This window comes from Bos indicus, chromosome 5 (genome assembly GCF_029378745.1).
Source record: "Bos indicus isolate NIAB-ARS_2022 breed Sahiwal x Tharparkar chromosome 5, NIAB-ARS_B.indTharparkar_mat_pri_1.0, whole genome shotgun sequence".
Classification (NCBI taxonomy): domain Eukaryota; kingdom Metazoa; phylum Chordata; class Mammalia; order Artiodactyla; family Bovidae; genus Bos; species Bos indicus.
Genome location: NC_091764.1, coordinates 47,569,243 through 47,588,273, shown reverse-complemented (window position 1 = coordinate 47,588,273; position 19,031 = coordinate 47,569,243). Strand labels below are relative to the sequence as shown.

General features: G+C 41.2%; 1 protein-coding gene across 3 annotated transcripts in view; it reads left to right on the top strand.

Moving 5' to 3' along the window:
* HELB (DNA helicase B) overlaps positions 1–18,869 on the top strand; it is a 43,929-nt gene extending 25,060 nt beyond the window's left edge. For all 3 annotated transcript variants that reach the window (XM_019960866.2, XM_070789353.1, XM_070789354.1), the window contains 4 exons: positions 215–443; positions 1,262–1,405; positions 4,364–4,858; positions 12,092–18,869. In XM_019960866.2, coding sequence (XP_019816425.2) covers positions 215–443; positions 1,262–1,405; positions 4,364–4,858; positions 12,092–12,196 — 973 coding nt within the window. In that variant the 3' untranslated portion in view covers positions 12,197–18,869. The remainder of the gene's footprint in view (positions 1–214; positions 444–1,261; positions 1,406–4,363; positions 4,859–12,091) is intronic.
* Positions 18,870–19,031: the final 162 nt, after the last annotated feature.

Sequence of the window (19,031 nt, the reverse complement as noted above, 5' to 3'; positions counted from 1 at the left end):
TTGAGTTTGAGGTGCTTCAGTGAGTGTAGGTAATCAGACCACAACTGTGGGAGCCTCCTGATTTCTTGGTGACCTTTGGAGACCAAAAGTGATGTAAAGAGTCTGTGGAAATTATTTTGAGAACTGGATCAGATCTGAGTGGGAGTCAGTGCATAAAGAAAATGAAATTAAGGTTTTCCAAACTCTCATACTGTATTCTTATTTTCTATCCCAGAAACCATCAGAATAGACTTGAATTTGGAGTTGGTGATAAAATTTGTTGTACCAAGAATGCATATCTCTCAGAGTTACTCCCTGAAAATACCTTCAACAGTCCACGAAATAATGAATTAAAAGCTGGTGGTAAAGACTTTAATGGTGGTACTCCTGGTTTTGCTAAAAATAAGCATGACTTTGAAAGTGGTACTCGACTCTGCAACGGAGAAATATTTTTTATAACAGCGGTAGGTGATAACAAAAAAATAGTACCTTTTTACCTCAGGGATAGATTTGGTTTTCTTTTTATTGCCTGAGGATTGATTCAGAATCTAATCATATGAGAGCTGACAGTTTGCTTCCATAATTTTTTGTTAAGAATTTTTGGCTTTGTATCCATGAGGAATCTTGATTTGTAGTTTGCCAGTGACATCTTTTCTGATTTTATGAGGCCAATTAATGCTGGCCTCATAAAATTAGTTGGGAAATGTTCCTTTCTCTTACATTTTCTGGGAGACTTTATGAAAAAACAAATTTTTAATAAGTTTGAAGTGCTCAAGTAACAAAACCAAGGGACAAGTGACATTATATTATGTTTTACAAAGCAACATTTCCGTGGTTGCTGCTTAAATATAGAAGCTGTAGAAGTGGTCTCCTTGAATTTGCCCTCATTGTATAAACACCTTTGTAAAGTTAAAGTTTATTCTTTAAAATTTGTAAAGAAAAGTGAACTCTTTGCCAAAAATATATGCAGACTTATACAATCACTGCAAGAAGTAAAATGCATAGTCTTCAGAGTAAGAACAGCAACACAGACTGTTCTCCGAAGAGTCAAATTAAGGTTAAATTTCAATGACCAAAAACTTTCACTTATGTTTATTAAAGTATTTGGGTGTGTCTGTATTCAATTGGTGCTCAAGCGTAGATTTTAAGCTTTTTGAAATTCTTAACAATGATTCATGCTATTTTATTCATAAGGTGCTTGCATTTTATGTTCAATCCCAAATAGACCTTTGCAGAGTATGTATTAGAAAACATAAAGAGCAGTTATTTGTTTTGGTGACAGGATAAAACTGATGTAACTGTTGGAAAGAAAAGATTTTTGACCATTAATAATATGGCTGGCCTGGAAGTAACTGTGGATTTTGGGAAACTAATGCAATATTGTCACATAAAACATGCATGGGCAAGAACGATTCATACTTTTCAGGTAAGAGAGGACTTTTATAAAATGATTTAAATAGCTTGCCAAGATGGAGTACATTGCATTATTTTCTTCCTAATTTTTATTGCTTTTATTATTTTTTTAAATTAGTAAACAAAATACACAATAGCACAGAAACTACTGTACAGACACTAACGTTTTGCTCGTTCTGCTTCAGAGCTCTCTATATTTTCCAGATCTAAGACACTGTAGTTAAAGCCTCATTCTGCAGGTCGTCTTCCTCTGTCTCCCGGGAGAGGGATCAGGACCAGGAGGACTAAATTTCCCTCTTGCTCTGTCTCCAGTGTCACTTGGCATGGCACTTTTACTTCAGTTCAGTTCAGTTCAGTCGCTCAGTCGTGTCCAACTCTTTGCGACCCTGTGAATCGAGCACACTAGGCCTCCCTGTCCATCACCAACTCCTGGAGTTCACTCAAACTCATGTCCATCAAGTCGGTGATGCCATCCAGCCATCTCATCCTTTGTCGTCCCCTTTTCCTCCTGTCCCCAATCCTTCCCAGCATCAGGGTCTTTTCCAGTGAGTCAACTCTTCGTATGAGGTGGCCAAAGTATTGGAGTTTCAGCTTCAGCATCAGTCCTTCCAATGAACACCCAGGACTGATCTCCTTTAAAATGGTCTGGTTGGATCTCCTTGCAGTCCAAGGGACTCTCAAGAGTCTTCTCCAACACCACAGTTCAAAAGCATCGATTCTTTGGCGCTCAGCTTTCTTCACAGTCCAACTCTCACATCCATACATGACCACTGGAAAAACCATAGCCTTGACTAGACGGACCTTTGTTGCCAAAGTAATGTCTCTGCTTTTTAATATGCTGTCTAGGTTGGTCATAACTTGCCTTCCAAGGAGTAAGCGTCTTTTAATTTCATGGCTACAGTCACCATCTGCAGTGATTTTGGAGCCTAGAAAAACAGTCATATACTGTTTCCACTGTTTCCCCATCTATCTGCCATGAAGTGATGGGACCGGATGCCATGATCTTAGTTTTCTGAATGTTGAGCTTTAAGCCAACTTTTCACTCTCCTCTTTCACTTTCATCAAGAGGCTCTTTAGTTCTTCTTCACTTTTCTGCCATAAGGGTGGTGTCATCTGCATATCTGAGGTTATTGATATTTCTCCCGGCAATCTTGATTCCAGCTGGTGCTTCTTCCAGCCCAGCGTTTCTCATGAAGTTAAATAAGCAGGGTGACAATATACAGCCTTGACGTATTCCTTTTCCTATTTGGAACCAATCTGTTGTTCCATGTCCAGTTCTAACTGTTGCTTCCTGACCTGCATACAGGTTTCTCAAGAGGCAGGTCAGGTGGTCTGGTATTCCCATCTCTTTCAGAATTTTCCACAGTTTATTGTGATCCACACAGTCAAAGGCTTTGGCATAGTCATTAAAGCAGAAATAGATGTTTATCTGGAACTCTCTTGCTTTTTCGATGATCCATCGGATGTTGGCAATTTGATCTGTGGTTCCTCTGCCTTTTCTAAAACCAGCTTGAACATCTGGAAGTTCTGTAGGAGCCATATAAAGGAGTTAGGACTTCTTTGAGAGCCCAGGGAGCCATTAATGGGTTTTAAGCAAAATCTGATGTGGCTGGATTTGCATTTAACAGATGTGGCTGCTTGGAGGACAGTGTATTGCAGTAATGTGGGTACGGGGAGACTGATTACGAAGCTGTTAAATTTTTCTCAGTGAGACTTATAGGATACTTAAGAACTCAGCTAAGTTTAGGTAGACATTTACCTGTTTAGGAAAACACAATATAAAGTACAAGGGCAGGGTGTTGGTGCTGTATGTCTGGCAAATGTATTTAGCTTTTGTAGAAATAAGTGTCATTTAAATTCATTTCTGAGATTCAGCAGCATTAGAAGGAAATGTTTATCAAACTTTTATGATCTGAAGTGTTGATTCAAACTCTCTATGTCCAGGAAGGTGGAAGTGTTTGGTGTGTATGGGGTTTGTTTTTAAGTGCAAATCTGTATTTTCTACATGCTTCATCTTGTTCTTTGTCTCTCCACAATTCCCCTTTCAGCAGAGGAATGTGGGAGCATTGGGAGAGAGAATGGTTCTAACCCTTTCTTAGTCTACATTGGCACTGAAAACATAGGTGTTAAGGATAGCCACAGTTTGATATTGTTTTCTTGAAATTGTTTTCTCACAGTTACTTGGTGACATTGGGCATTTTTCTGGCCTATACAGTACTTGGTTGGCTAAACTCCAAAATCAAAGGTTTATCGTTCCATTTTTTTATCTTGATAAACGTATCAATAATAAATGGTTCAACATTGGAAAAATGTGGAAAGTGGAAGAAAAAAAATCATCCATAGGTTTAACAGACTGGTTAAATTTTTGGTAGAATTTCCTTCCTGTTTTATTTATCTTGTTTTTGTTACATATTTATGTTCACTTTGTATTTTTTAGATCAGAATAATTTTATTTTGTGTTACATGGTTGTGATCATTTTTATACATATGTCTCCAGTTTTTAAAAATTTTGTTATATTGTAAAGCATCTTTGATATTGCAACATATATAGATACTTGATGTAGAAAAATAAATATGTTCACCTGTATTTGTCTATCTGTTGTCCTGTTCCTGGATATTTCAGGTGTGTGCTTTTGTTATATAAGTAACATACATAAAGCCCATACAGCCATTTCAAATCCTTTTATTAGGGAAGCTTTAGCACTGCATGCACTTTGAAGTCTATTGCTGGGTTTCTATAAACCAGTTGTGGGTCTCTGACACCTAAACTTAGCAGCATAGTTAGAAAGTGGGAATTCTGGGATAATTAATAAAATGGAACACCTCAGGGGGATTCATCTGAGTACTCTGGCCGGGTTGAATGCGCTTGAGAGCACTTGGAGGACTTGTCTCCTTTCTACCTTTGTAGACTGTCCGGGAAGTGAACCCCTTACGCGGTAGTAAGACTGCCCCATGCATTCTTTCCTCTCAGGGGTCGGAGGAGAAGACAGTCGTGTACGTGGTGGGGAAGGCGGGCCGCCAGCACTGGCAGCACGTGTACACCGCCGTGACCCGGGGCCGCTGCCGGGTGTACGTCATCGCAGAAGAGTCTCAGCTTCGGAGTGCCATCACGAGAAAGAGCGTTCCTAGGAAAACGCGTTTAAAACATTTTCTGCAAAACAAACTTTCCAGGAGCTGTACATCTCCAGCAGAGTTTGCTTCCTCATCAAAGAACCTTGAAGACAGCAGGAGACCCGGCACACAGCCGTCAGCATCTCCACTCTCTACGGTCACAGCTGACACGGTGACAAATGACAGCCCCAGAAGCGGGGACTCTGTGGCCGATGACATGCTGCTTGCCTTTGCTGAAGGATGGGAGTTATCTTCACATGATGAAGTGGATGCAACTGAGGATCCGTCACAACTGAGAGGCTCCAAAAGAACATGTGGCTCGAATGATGCTGAAAGTCCAAGCAAAATTCTTATGGTAGGACCGATATTCAGGTTTTATTTAAATATTGCTGGCCTCAGTGTGCTTATAAATGACTGTGTATTTTTATTACGGCTACATAGTGCTGCAGGACTTAAAAAACAACTGTTCCTCTCACGCCTGTCAGATTTCCATTCTACTTCTATATCCGGTTGAATCTTGGTTTGATCTTGGTTGGATGATTCTCCCTCTGCTTGAGGCTGGCACTCTGGATCGTGTTGATGGATTGATGAGTGGGGCTGGCATGCCAGGAGGCTCTTCCTAACCTTCCATCACCTTCTTTGCTCATCTTCCTCATCACCTTCCCCCCCCTTCCATAGGTGTGATCTCACTTTGTTCCTCACAGCTCCATTGAAGTGGCTGGTCCCAGTCATCTTCTTGCCAACTTCAGAGGTCTTTTCTTAGGTCTCATTCTGGACTTTTCCCCCTGACAGTCAATATTTTTAACTGCAATTGCTATTTCCATGTTTCCTTCTCTTGGTTTCAGTGTTCTCTGATTTAATACTTCCCCTCTGTCTCTGGCTCATCTTCCCTTCATTTCTTCACTCCATTTCTTCTTCTTCTTGGACCAGAGACATCTTTCCAAGGTTCAGTTCTTTTTTCCCTTGAGAACTGATCTTGTTCTCAATTTTAGCTGTAATCTTTGCGTTAGTGATTTGTTCAGCAAATAGTTTTCAGCTGTCAACTACATTCCAGGTACTGGGAATTCATGCCTAGGTGGCCTGTGGTGGAGATGGACAGGCTGTGTAAGAAATTTGGTATTTCAGTAAATGTTTCACCAAGCTGAGTGTTTCACTGAATACTGTTAATGCTGAAGAGGAGGTAATGAACCACCCTCCTAAACCCTGCCCCCCGACCCCAAATCTATGTATTTGTTCCTGGAGATTGACTTTCTGGAGCCACAGCCCAGTCTCTTACTCTCTTTTCTAATTTCTCCATTTAAAACATTTATCCGTTTTCCCAGTTGAAATCTTGGAGTCTGTTTAGATTTGCATTGTTTTCACCCTTTACCTCCAGATAGTTGCTGGGTTTATTGCAAAATATGTCTCTTGGGGATTTCTTCCATCTCATTAAGTCTGCGCTGTTTTAGATCTTGACCTTTAGATTGCTGACCTGGCTGCCTTCCCGTCTCTTGTTCCCATTCTGCTGATGTACCCTATACCCTGTTACCAGATTCACCGCCTAAGTGCTGAGCTCATCGCTTTGTTCAGAAGCCTTCAGTGGCTCCTTAGGACCTGCTGCGTAAATTCCAGGTGTTGTAGCTCAGCATTTGAGGCTTTTCTCTGTGTGATTCCATCTTTCCCAACATCATTTCTTTCCCCACTATTCCCTTTTTTTTTGTTTGTTTTTTTGCTTTTGTCTTTGTCACTCTAATCTCCACCACATTTAACCAAACGTATTCATGTCTCTTCCTTTTGGTTTTTGTTCTGCAACTTGGCTTGGAAGCCTCCTTCTCTCTGCATCCCCTCATTCAGCATTTAGAAAAAAAAAAAAGGTAGCTCTTCTGTTGGTCACTGATCTAAGTGGTCTAGAGGGAAAAAAACAGGTTCCTGGCTTCATGGCCATTGCGTTGTACCATTTGTTCAAAGGCAACCCATACCAGAGAAAATAAAATTCCCAGATTAAGAAAGGTCCTATAAAGAAAATACAGGTGATGAGGTAGGCAGTGGTCAGTAGGGGTTAAAGGGGCAGGAGGTGGTCCTGGGCCATGAAGGTCTGCTAAGTCCTCTCTGAGGAGGTGATGTTTGAGCTGAGCACTAAAGGACGCAAATAAGCCAGCCAGGTGGGGCTCCGAGGAAGAGTGTCCTAGGCAGAGGGTGTAGAAGATGCAAGGCCTGAAAAGGAATGACTTCATTAGAAGAGGAAGAGAGACTTGTGTGCCTAGTGAGTGAGAAAGAGAGAATATGTGATGTTAAAGAGATAGGTAGAACCACGGAAGGCAGCTAGGATTTTATTCTACTTGCAGTGGGAATCCATTGCTGGGCTTTTAGCAAAGGTATAATACCATCTAATGTATGCTTGACAACCATCCCTCCAGCTGCTGTGGAGAGTGACCTGGGGAAAGGAAGGTGGAAGGAAGACCAGTGATCCCAGGGAGAGCAGTGAAAGAGCAGGGAAGGGGATGGAAAGTGGTTGGATTCTTTTTTTCCTTTAATTTGGCTGCACCGTACAGTATGTGGGATCTCAGCTCCCACAGGGAGCAGGGAACAGACCCGTGGTCCCTGCATTGGAAGTGCTGAGTCTTAACCACTGGACTGCTCGGGAAGTCCCCAGTGGTTGGAGTCTTGATACCCATTGAAGATGGGGTCTGTCTGACTTGTTGATTGGGTGTGAGGGGGTAAAACAAACAGTAACCCTGGATTTCTGCGTGAAGCAACTTGGTGAATTGTATTGCCGTTTCTTGAGATAGTAGACATGAGGAGAACTGGGTTTGGGGAAATGAAGAGATCTCTTTTGACATGTTGTGTTCAGGTTATCAATTAGATGTATATGTGGATTTATTGAGAAAGGCAGTGGTTGGTAGAGAAGTTTAGAGCCTCAGGGTAGGTTAGGAAGTTGTTCAGTCATTAAGTCATGTCTGACTCTTTTGCAACTCCATAGACTGTAGCCCGCCAGGCTCCTCTGTCCATGGGATTTCCCAGGCAAGAATGCTGGAGTGGGTTGCTGTTTCCTTCTCCAGGCAACCTTTCTGACCCAGGGCTCGAACCCATGTCTCCTGCATTGGCAGGTGGATTCTTGACCACTGAGCCACCAGGAAGGCCCAAAATGTCCAGTTAGGAGTCATTAGCATATAATGGTGGACTAGTTTGAGGAGACACCACAGGTAGAAGAGGAGACCTTAAGACTTTTTTTGGTTGGATACTCCGAACTTTCAGAGATCTGGCAGAGAAGGAGGAACTGGCAAAGGAGACTGAAAAGAAGTATGAGTGAGAGAGAAGGGAGACTGAAGTGGTGGGGAGGGGACGAAAGCCTGCCTAGAGTGGCTTGGTCAGGGACTAGGAGGTGAGGGAGTAACGGGAAAAGTAGAGCCAGGGCTCTAGAAGAAGGTTTCTATGAAAAGAAGCAGAGAGAGTTATATGTGGATGGAGGACTCATGGTCAAGGAAAGCTTTATTGGTTTAATTATTTTTGGAGGATCCTGGAATATTAATGGAATGGTTCAATGGAAAACAAGAAATTCATGATTGAGAGAGAGGGGATCATTGCAGGAATGGAGTCCTGAAGTGGGTGAGATGCGGACAGTCCAGAGCGTGAGCAGATAGGATTGGGAACAGGGGCTCCTTCTTCCACTGCACTTGAAGGGAAGGAGTGCAGTGTGTTGTTGGGCTGTGTGGAGGGAAGATGAAGCAGTTCTTGTCGGGTTGCCTTCTCCCGTCCTTTCTCTTTCCCTCGCAGAGTCCAGCTCAGTTTCTGGTTTGTTCCTAAAGTGGTTGGGCGGCACAGTACGCCCCCTGTGCTGCACTTGGAGCCGCTGTCTGCTTGACTCTTGAGGACAGCGTTTGTATCACATGACTGCTCATCACATGATAACACTTTAAAAATGCACAGCGATTAAAATGTAAACTGAGTATGGCAGGGAAGCCTCTTTTAAAAAAAAGAAATCAGACCTCCAGCGTATTCTTTTAGGTTCATGCTCAAAGTCCTACTTGTTCTTGTAGTGCTCCCTCCTTGCTTTAAGAATTCCTTTGAGAATCACTTTTAGAGACAGTAAAAGATCCTTTTGAATGTTTATAAGGGAAGCAAACTTCTACTGAGACCTCTTTTGGTTTTTAGAAATAATCCAAAATCATTTGTTTCCTAGTTTTAGAAGTTAGACGATCCAAGTCAGTGATGCTGTTTTGTGTAAAAAAGATGGGATTGTAAAGTACCTCCAAATGTAGTTCTTACACAAGCTTAAGAATTGCTTTATGTGCCAGCAGCAGACTTGTTAAGGGGAGTCTTTAGGCTTCCAACATGGTGACAAGAAGGGGCTGCTGTGGGAACTCAGAGGAGAAAGTGTTAATGTAACCTGCCTTTACCAGGCTGAGCTCTAAAGGAAACTTCTCTACTTCTGAGCCTGCATGGATGTGAGATCTTCAAAAATTCTCGAACAGGGTGCCCCACAAAAGGCTCTCTAAGGCATATTAGAGAACAACAGGTATGGAATAGCGTGGGTGGAACACGGCATACAAATGAGAAGTTGAGCTGAGGACACTTGGGAAAGAGACCAAGGCTCTTCTAAAGAGATTGTATATTCTACTGATTGCAGTGGAGAGCACTGGAAGCATTTTAAAAGCTCTGTCAATTGAAATTTATGAAGCTGACTTTGCAGTTCAGTGGATATGGTTAGGGAGAGACTAGGGACTGAGTTCCCAGCAAAAAGATCATTTCAATAGGTTGGGCAAAATGACTAGGTTCTAAAGAGGTAGCAGAGATGCTAAGGGATAGAGTCAGTGGGCATAATGGACAGTTGTAGGTAAGGTTGAACCCGAGGATGATTCCTAGGCTTCTGCCTTGGACATCCGGGTGGCTCCAAATAACATTAACCAGAATTGGGAAAAGAGGTGGTTCCAAGTAACGTTAACCAGAATTGGGAAAAGAGGCCAAAGGACAGGTTTTATGTGGAAAGTGATGAAAGTGGACATGGCAGAAAAAAGATTTTTTTTTTCTTCTTCAAAGCAGTAAGATCACTGCTGATATGGTTTCATTCGGTGTGCATGCTCAGTCGCTAAGTTGTGTCCAACTCTTCGCGACCCCATGGACTGTATCCTGCCAGGCTCCTGTGTCCTTGGGATTTTCCAGGCAAGAATACTGGAGTGGGTTGCCATTTCCTTTTCCAGGGAGTCTTCCTGACCCAGGGATCAAACCCAAGTCTCCTGGATCTCCTGCTTTGGCAGGTGGATTCATTACCACTGAGCCACCTGGGAAGCCTCTGTTTCATTCTGTACTGGAGATCGACTGGCTGAGATTGAATTTTCATCTCAGCTAAAAATACTTAAAAAAAAAAAAAAATTAACTGTGTTACCTCTTACAGAGACCCTGGGATAAATAAAGCTTTTGACCTGGAGCAGAAAACAGGCAATTCCTAGGAAAGAAAGAATCTTTTTCTAAAAGTTTCTGCTTTTTCTTTCTTAGCACCAATGTTGGAGGGAGGAATCACGGTTTGTATGATGGTGCAGAGAGAAATTGGCAGCACTGTTTATCTTCAGTTTTGAGCTTGCCAAGGCTGTTAAGCTGAGGGGGAGGCTAGCGTCACAAAAGGTGTGTGAGCACAAAGAGTAACGGCAGGGGCTGCCAGCACTGGCTGTTAGCGCTGCATGGTGGCCGCAGCACCAGCAAAGCTGTCTGCCTGAAAAGGATCCGTGTCTCACATGCCTTGCCAGAAGTATGTGGCATTTGCAAGAATCCCTAGAAACAAGGAAACTAGAATTCAAGCATCAGGACTGATAAGTTAAGGACTTCTCATGTTTTGTAATAATACACTTCCAGGTGCATCGAGATGTGTCATTTGTAAAAGATCAAATTCAATGACAAGGGCTGCCCGCATTCTCCTCCTTCATATTCACATTGCTGCCTGAGAGCCAAGTCTTTAAATTCGACACATACCAATGACTGAAATGCCCAAGCCTGTCCCTCCTAGATGAAAACTTTTGCTTTTTCATCAATTCATAGCTCTGAGTTTTTAAAAGAATCTTCAAAGAAAATGTTGACCTGTTTTTTTCTTCTTCTTCTTTTGCCTAGCCTCCCACCAGGGAACAAAAAAAGCGGGGGTGGGGGGGAGGGGACAAAAACAAACCTTAAAATAAAAACATATATGTAAAATACTGCTAAATTTTATCTATTTAAAGCATTGATTTCCAGAATTTTTTGAAAGCAAGTGACACTTTCACTTAAAAGTTAGGAAAGATGTCATATAGTCCCTGAATAAAGATAGTCCTTGTATTACCCAGCATTCCTTAGAGACACAGAACCAATAGGGTGTGTGTCTGTATCTGTCTATCTAATCTGTCTAATCTATCTTTTGGGATTTATTTTAAGGAGTTGGCTCATGCCATTGTGAGGGCTGGTGATGGTAGAGTCCAAAATGTGCAGGTAGGCTGGCCGAGAGGTCACTCAGAGAAGAGTTCATTTCATGGTGCTCTACTGCAGAAATCCTTCTTCCTTGGGGGAGATCAATTTTTTCTGTTTAGGCTTTGATTGGATAAAGCCCACCTATGTACACTTCGGAGGGTAACCCATTTTACTTAGTCTACTCATTTAACTGTTAGTCTCAAGTAAAAAATACTTCCCCAGAAACATGTAGAACAGTATTTGGCCAAATATTAGGGTACTGTGGCTTAGCCACATTGACGCATAAAATTAACTATCACAGTTGTCTAAACTGAACAGATTTAGCAAGATGAATGATGAATTGAATTTTATTCTTCTCTGTCTCTGTGGTGGTGAATCTTTTCCGTGACTGTACTGGTCCACTGACTAGTGCTTGGGAATACTAATAGTACCAAGAGTGCACTTACGTAGTTGCAGTGTTTCAGCTTAACCACACCTATGGCTGGCATCATGGACGGGCATCCTGGGCAGTCGGTCAGACAGGGCTTCCTGCTTAGAAGGAACCCTATGCTTGCAATGTTCTCTGCTTGTCATCTTGAAATTCCTAATTTTTGGACAAGGGACCCACATTTCAATTTTTTTTGATTATGTATTTATTAGGCCGTGTCAGGTCTTTGCTGCTGTGTGCGCGCTCTCTCTGGTTGTGGCGAGCGGGCGCTACTCCGTGTTGCCGTGCTTGGGCTTCTCGTGTTCTCTTGTTGCAGACCGCAGGCTCTAGGCACGTGGGCTTCCGCAGTTGTGGCTCACAGGCGTAGTTGCCCTGTGGCATCTTCCCAGACCATAGATTGAACCCGTGTCCTCTGCACTGGCAGGTGGATTCCCACCCACTATACTACCAGGGAAGTCCGCCCACATTCTTTTACTTCTGCACTGCCAAAGTATGTGGTGGACCCTGTCCACACTTTTCGAAGTTAGACACATGTACTTATTCAGCAAATAGTCACTTCTGCATGCCAGTCCTGGAGGTGGGGACTGGTGTTTTCACAATAAGCCTAAGCAGAATGACAACTGATTGTTCTGGTGTGCTCAAGAAGTGAGAAAATGTATGAAGTTCCTGAGAAGCAGTCAGAGGGAATAGAAGTACATAGGGTAGACCAACTACATTTCTATAAAACTAACGTTATTTTTATTGTTCCAACAGGTGGAAGAATCATCTCCACAAGTGTCTTCTAAGCTTCAGAATCTGAGACTAAATAGTTTAACCCCCAAGCAACTTTTCAAATCCACAAATAATCAAGAAACTTAGTTTTATTTCAGATTGCTCAAAATAATTGTCTGTTTTTTCCATGCAATACAAAATGAAATCATGGCTCAAAGGATTAAGACAAAAGAGGACATCTGTTAACGAGTTCTATTTTAAGGTATTTGTAGTAGCAACTGTTTTCAATTTATTCGTCAAAGAAAATCTTAATGATATTGACATCTGTCATCAGGAGAACTGGTAGCACTGGTCATATATGATGGAAAAATATGTTATATATGTATTTTTAAAAACTCTGTACTTTTCATGTTCAGTTGCTCAGTTGTGTCTGACTCTTTGCGGCCCCATGGACTGTATATCCTGCTAGGCTCTTCTGCCCATGGAATTTTAAAAGTGTTTTAAAATTGTTTTATTTTTAGAATAATGCCTTATTAACTTCCATCATCATTGTGGGTGATCTTTGCTAATGGGTTGAAGCAATGGTAAAGATAAACTAATTATATCTCTTAAATTATTAACACAGATTCTAGGGTATTTTTATGTACTTTAAACTGGTCACGTCACAAGGTTGCCATTTGCTCCATCACTGCTGCCTGGGTCTTCTAGGTACACTTTCCTAGAAATTCCTTCTGAGCAGGAATTTCATTGGTTTTTGTATAATTTAAGATATAATGTGCATCGTGTTGGTTTAATACTTCTATATTGCAATATTACCACTGTAGCATTAACATATCTATCATGTCACACTATTATCATTTCTTATTGTTTTAAAAATATTACACTTTGAAGATATTTTTTCTCTCAGAGTGATTCGATTTTTTTTTTTTTTGAGAGTTTTCTATATTTCCCTTCTCCAATGGAATCATACAATATATGGTCCCTTGTTACTGACTTCTTTGACTTAGAATAATGTTTTCATACTTCATCCACATTGTAACATGTAACAGTGATTCATCTCTCTCTCAAGATTAAAAAAAATGATGTGCAAAGAACTAGCATTATTTCTTTTATTGGCTATATATGTCTTGAATAATTCATTTAAGAAGTATCACTCCATCCAACTTGATGAAGCCTATATCCCTGACCATGCTGGTTTGAGCTGATGTTGTGAGATCAGGAACCATGGCTGAATTTTTGCAAGTGGCTCTAGGAGAGCTGCTAATAACCCTTCTTGCTTTCAGTAGTGCGTGAGGCAAATCCCTTCATTTCTTTCTATTACCAAATATTCCATTGTTTGGATGTGGTACATTGAATTTATCCATTCATTAGTGGTTGTTTCCTCTATTTGGCTATCATAAATAACGCTGTGTACAAGGTTTCGTACAGGTATATATGCTCATTTCTTTTAAGTATATACCTTGATGTGGAATTGCTGGGTCATATGGTAACTCTGTTTAGCTTTGAGGAACTGCTAGACTTTTCAAGGCAGCTGTCCCATTTTATGTTGACACCAGCAGGGTGTGAGGGCTCCAGTTTCTTCATTCTCTCTAACATTCATTATTACCTGACTTTTTAACTGGAGCCGTCCTAGTGGATATGAAGTGACATATCACTATGGCTTTGATTTGCATTTCCCTGTGACTAATGATGTTGATCATCTTTTCATGTGCTCACTGGCCATGTGTATGTCTTCTTTAGGGATGTGTCTGTTCAGATCCTTTGTCCACTTACAAATTGGGTTATTTTTCATTATCTAGTATGAGTTCTTTATATAGTCTGTATACCAGTCTTACTAGAAACATTATTTGCAAAAAATTCCCCATTTTGTAGATCTTATTTTCACTTTATGGTATCCTCTGAAACACAAGTTTCTAACTGTGATAATGTCCAATGTATGTATTTTTGTTATTATTATTGTACTTTTGGTGCTATATCTGAGAAACCATTGCTTATCCATTATGAAGACTTCTGTTTTTTCTTCTAAGAGTTAAATAGTTCTAGGTCTTCCATTTAACTCTGATTCATTTTGAGTTAATTTTTTTATATGGTGGAGTAAGAGCCCACCATAAGAAAAATGTGTCTCTTGTAAAAGTCTTTTTTAAAAGTCTGTTTTGTCTGATACAAGTGTTGCTACTCTGACTTTTTCTTCCTTTTTCCATTTGCATGGCATGTCTTTTTCCACCCTCTCACTTCTAGTCTCTCTCTGACTCTTGATCTAAAGTGAGTCTCTTGTAGGCATCATATATACAGGTCTTATTTTTGTAACCATTCAGGCAGTCTGTGTCTTCTGATGGAGCATTTAGTCCCATTACACTTAAGATAAGCATTGATGTGTATGTTTTGTTGCTGTTTTGTTAGTTGGTTCAGAAGGTCTGTTTCTCCTCCTTTTGTTTTCTTATGATTTAATGACTATTTTTAGTGTTCTTTTGGACTGCTTTTTTTTGCATGTATATCTAGTATCGAGTTTTGGTTTGCTGTTACCCTAAGATTTTCATATAGCAGTCTGTATATAAATGTGATTGTTTTAAGTGGCTGATCTCTTCATTTCAAATGCATTTTAAATACTCCTCCTTGCATTTGTACTCTCCTCCCCTCATGATTACTGTTTTTGATACCATATTTTACATCTAATTGTTTTTTGTGTCCTTTAACTGCTTATTATTGATTCAGGTGATATTACTGTTTTTATCTTTTAATATCTCTACTAGCTTTGTATGTGGATAATCTCCTACCTTTACTGTGTATTTATTTGCCTTTACTGGTAGATTGTTTCCCTCCATAATTTTCTTGTTTCTGGTTCTGGCCTTTTCTTTCTTGCCTAGAGAAGTTCCATTAACATTTGTAGTGAAGCTAGTTTTGTTGGTGCTGAATTCTTTTATCTTTTGCTTGTCTGTGAAGTTTTTGATTTGTCCATCAAATCTCGATGAGAACCTTGCTGGGTAGGATATTCTTGGTTGTAGATTCTTTTATCACTTTCCATATATTCTACTACTCCCTTCCAGCCTGTAGTTTCTGCTGAAAAATCAGCATACAGGCTTATGGGAATTCCCCTGTATATTATTTGTTGCTTTTCCCTTGCTGCTTTTAGTATTCACTCTTTAATTTTTGGCATTTTGAGTACAGTGTGTCTTGGTGGGTTTGGTTCTCTTTGGGTTAATCCTGTATGAAGCTTTGTGTTCCCTGGATATGGGTTGACTGTTTCCTTCCCCAGGTTAGGAACGTTTTCAGCTTTTCTCTCTTCAAATATTTTCTTCAAGTCCTTTCTCTCTTCTCCTTCTGGCACCCCTATAATGTGAATATTATTGTGTTTAATGTTGTCCCAGAGCTGTCTTAAACTGTCCTTGCTTTTTTTCTTTCTTTTTTCTGATCAGCAGCAGTTACTACTGTCTTCCAGCTCTCTGAAACACTCTTCTGTATCATTTAGCCTATTATTGATTCTTTCTAGTGTGTTTTTCATGTTAGTTGTTATATTCATCTCTGGTTGTTCATTATATTTTCTAATTCTTAGTTAAAAAGTAACTTCTTGCTCTGTGCATCCATTCTTCTCCCAAGTTCTTCAATCATCTTTACACAATTGTTACTCTTCACTGTTTCTTGAGTAGATCACCTATCTCCACCTAGCTCTTATTCTGGAGTTTTATCTTGTTACTTTGTCTTGAACATAGTCCTCTGAGGCCTTGTTTTGTCTGTTGCTATTTATATTTTTATGCACGTGGTAGGTTCTTGGAGAAGTGGCATGTGTAGATGTCCTGTGTGTCCCAGCAGTGCACTCCCTTGTCACTGAAGCTGTATTCTCTTGGGGCTCCTTTAGAGGGTTGCATGAATCTTTCTTTTGTGGCTGGCTACGTGGGTGGTATGGTAGGCTTGGTTGGCTCCTAGTCTGGTTGTTTGCCTGGCCTTGCCTTGTGTGTATGCTGCTGGCTGCTCTTTAGCTGGGCTTGGTCACAGAGTGGCTGGTCTCGGAACCCTAGGGGGCCCCGAGGCTAGTGCTGGCTCACTGGTGGGCTGAGTCAGGATCCCAAAGACTCTGGGGCTATAGATGCCCACTGACAGGTGAAGCCAGATCCTGGGAGTAGTGCCAAGCTATTAGCAGTTAAGGGATGTTTTCTGGAGTTTGGCTGCAGGGCCCAGAGATCCTAGAATGCATTTTAGATTGTTGTTGGCGGGCCCATTCCTGACTGTTGATCATGGGGTCCAGACTGTCTGGAAGGTTGCATTTGCCTGCTAGTGAGCAGGACGAGGGCCCAGCTAGTCCCAGGGTGGAGTCTGGCCTGTGTTGCAGGATCATAGTTGTCTTCTTTCTGGTGTCTGCACCCTGGTGGGTGAGGCTGGTCTAGAGCACCAGTTTGTGGCCTATTAGGAATCGGGCCACACAGCAGGAGGTGAGTGGTGGGTGAGCGAGCAAAGCTTCCCCTGTATTTATAGCTGCTCCCCATCAGTTGAATTACTGCCTGGGCTCCACTTCCAGTCAGATCAGCAGCAGCATAATAAATGTAATGTGCGTGAGTCATCTCAAACCCGCCCCCGTCTGTGAAAAAATTGTCTTCCGTGAAACCTGTCCCTGGTGAGAGAAAGACTGGGGAGCGCTGGTCTAGAGGCTTGTGTGGGCTTCCTGTCAGGAAGGGCTGATGCCTGCCCACTGGTGTATGGAGGCCACTACTGGCCCTTGGTGTGCAGGGCCATGTCTAGGTATATGTCTGGAGGTGGAGTCAGGGTGTCTTTAGGCAGACTGTGCTGTGTCCCTGCCCAGCTAGTTTCTTGGCCCGAGGTGTCCCCAGCACTAGAGCCTGTAGTCTGTTGGGTAGGGCCAAGTCTTGGTGCTGATGATCCAGCACATCAGCTCCCAGGAGTGTTCATGCAGTTCAATGTTCCCCAATGTCTGGCACCAGTGTCTGTGTCCACAGCTCACCTCTTCAGGAGTCTACAGAACCAGCAGTAGGTCTGGCTCAGGCTCCTATCAGATTACTGCTTTCACCCTAGATCCTGGTGTGTGTGAGATTTTGTGTGTGCCCTTTGAGAGTGAAGTCTCTATTTCCCAGTCCTGTGAGGCTTCTGCGGTTCCAGCCTTGTTGTTTAGTCGCTAAGTCGTGTCTGACTCTTTCGACCCCATGGACTGTAGCCTGCCAGGCTGTTCTGTTCATGGGATTTACAAGGCAAGAATACTGGAGTGGGTTGCCATTTCCTTCTCCAGGGGATCTTTCTGACCCGGGGATTGAAACCGTGTCTCTTGAATAGGCAGGCGGATTCTTTACCTCTGAGCCACCAGGGAAGCCCTCAGTACCACTCTGCTGGCCTTCAAAGCCAAATGCTCTGTGGGCTTGTCTTCGCAGTGCTGGACGCCTGGGCTGGGGAGCCTTATGTGGGGGATAAGAACTTTCATTCTTGTGGGAGAACCTCTGCATTATAATTATTCTCCAGTTCACGGGTCACTGGATTTGATTATTTTGCAGATCCTCTCCTCCTTTCTTGTGATGGTTCCTTCCATTATAATTATTCTCCAGTTCACGGGTCACTGGATTTGATTATACTGCAGATCCTCTCCTCCTTTCTTGTGATGGTTCCTTCTGATCTCTTCTGGTAGGTTCTAGGCTTTTTCCGTCAATGGTTGTTCTGCAGATAGTTGTAACTTTGGTGCTTGTGAGACAAGGTGAGTGCAGGGTCTTTACTCTGCCGTCTTCCACACCTACTCTGTACTTTCATTAAATGTATTCCTAAGTATTTTATTTTTGATCCTTTGAGAATATAATTATTTTATTTTTGTTCATTAATACTGTATGGAAATTCAGTTGATTTTTATATATTGATCTTGTATCTTGCAACCTTGCTAAAACTCATTTATTTGAATAGGTTTTTTAGCAGATTCCTTAGATTTTGGTATATACAAGATTGTATCATCTGCAAGTAGAGTTTGTTTTACTTCTTTCCAATTTAGTTGCCTTTTATTTCGTTTCCTGGTGATGCTGCCCTGGCTAGAACCTCTGGTACCCTGTTAAGTAGACGTGGCAAGAATGCACATCCTGCCTTGTGCCCGTGAATTTACAAAGCCTGCTAGGCAACTTGCAAAAATGAAAACACTGGGACTATAAGGTGTAGTTTTCTTTTTTTTTATATATAAATTTTAATCATGCTAGTAGTTTTTGAAAATATATTTTATGGAGTACATACAGTGTTCTCAGGGGGTAGATATGATCCTTAAGTTAGACTCAAGATCAAGCTTTGTCACCTAATATCAGTGTATCATTAGTCTTAGAGGTGTTCCTGTTTGCCAGCTGTTCCAGCATTTTTACATATGTGTCACACCTCTCTTCATGGAAGTATTGGAATGTAGATATGACCTTCAGTATCACAGGTGGGAAGACTGACTCAAGAAAGTAAATTTCATACCCCCAGTGAGTATCAGAGCTGGAATTCAAGCCCAGATCAAATATCAAAACCATTGCTCTTCTCTTCCATGGTGCTTTTCAAGTTTATGGCAAAACCTTCCTCCTTTAGAAAATTATGCAACCATTAGTGTTGTGTAGGGCTCAGTATAGAACACTAAAATATATCCAAAGCACCAAAAAAGGTCATTTTTTTTTTTTTTTGGCTTTTTAAAATCACTGTTTATTCCATTTGGTAGAGGGTTTTTTTATTCCCATACAAATATTTGCAACAATTTTGAATTCCCCAAAACCATACATAGACGATAAATACCATGCTATTAAAGTATTAAATTTGTACAAAAATACTTTACAGTTTAATACTTGTTTGTTACAAATAAAAATACATATTTAAGTGACTCATGATCTTTTTCTTAACATGATTCTGCTTTATACTTTCTTGCCCTGGCGGTTCTGAAATATGATTGAAATAATATATTTCTTTGCACAGAAACAAAAGGTGAACTTTTTCCTTAAACAAAGGACACAGTGTTCAGATGCTTTGCTTAAGCAGTTGTTTT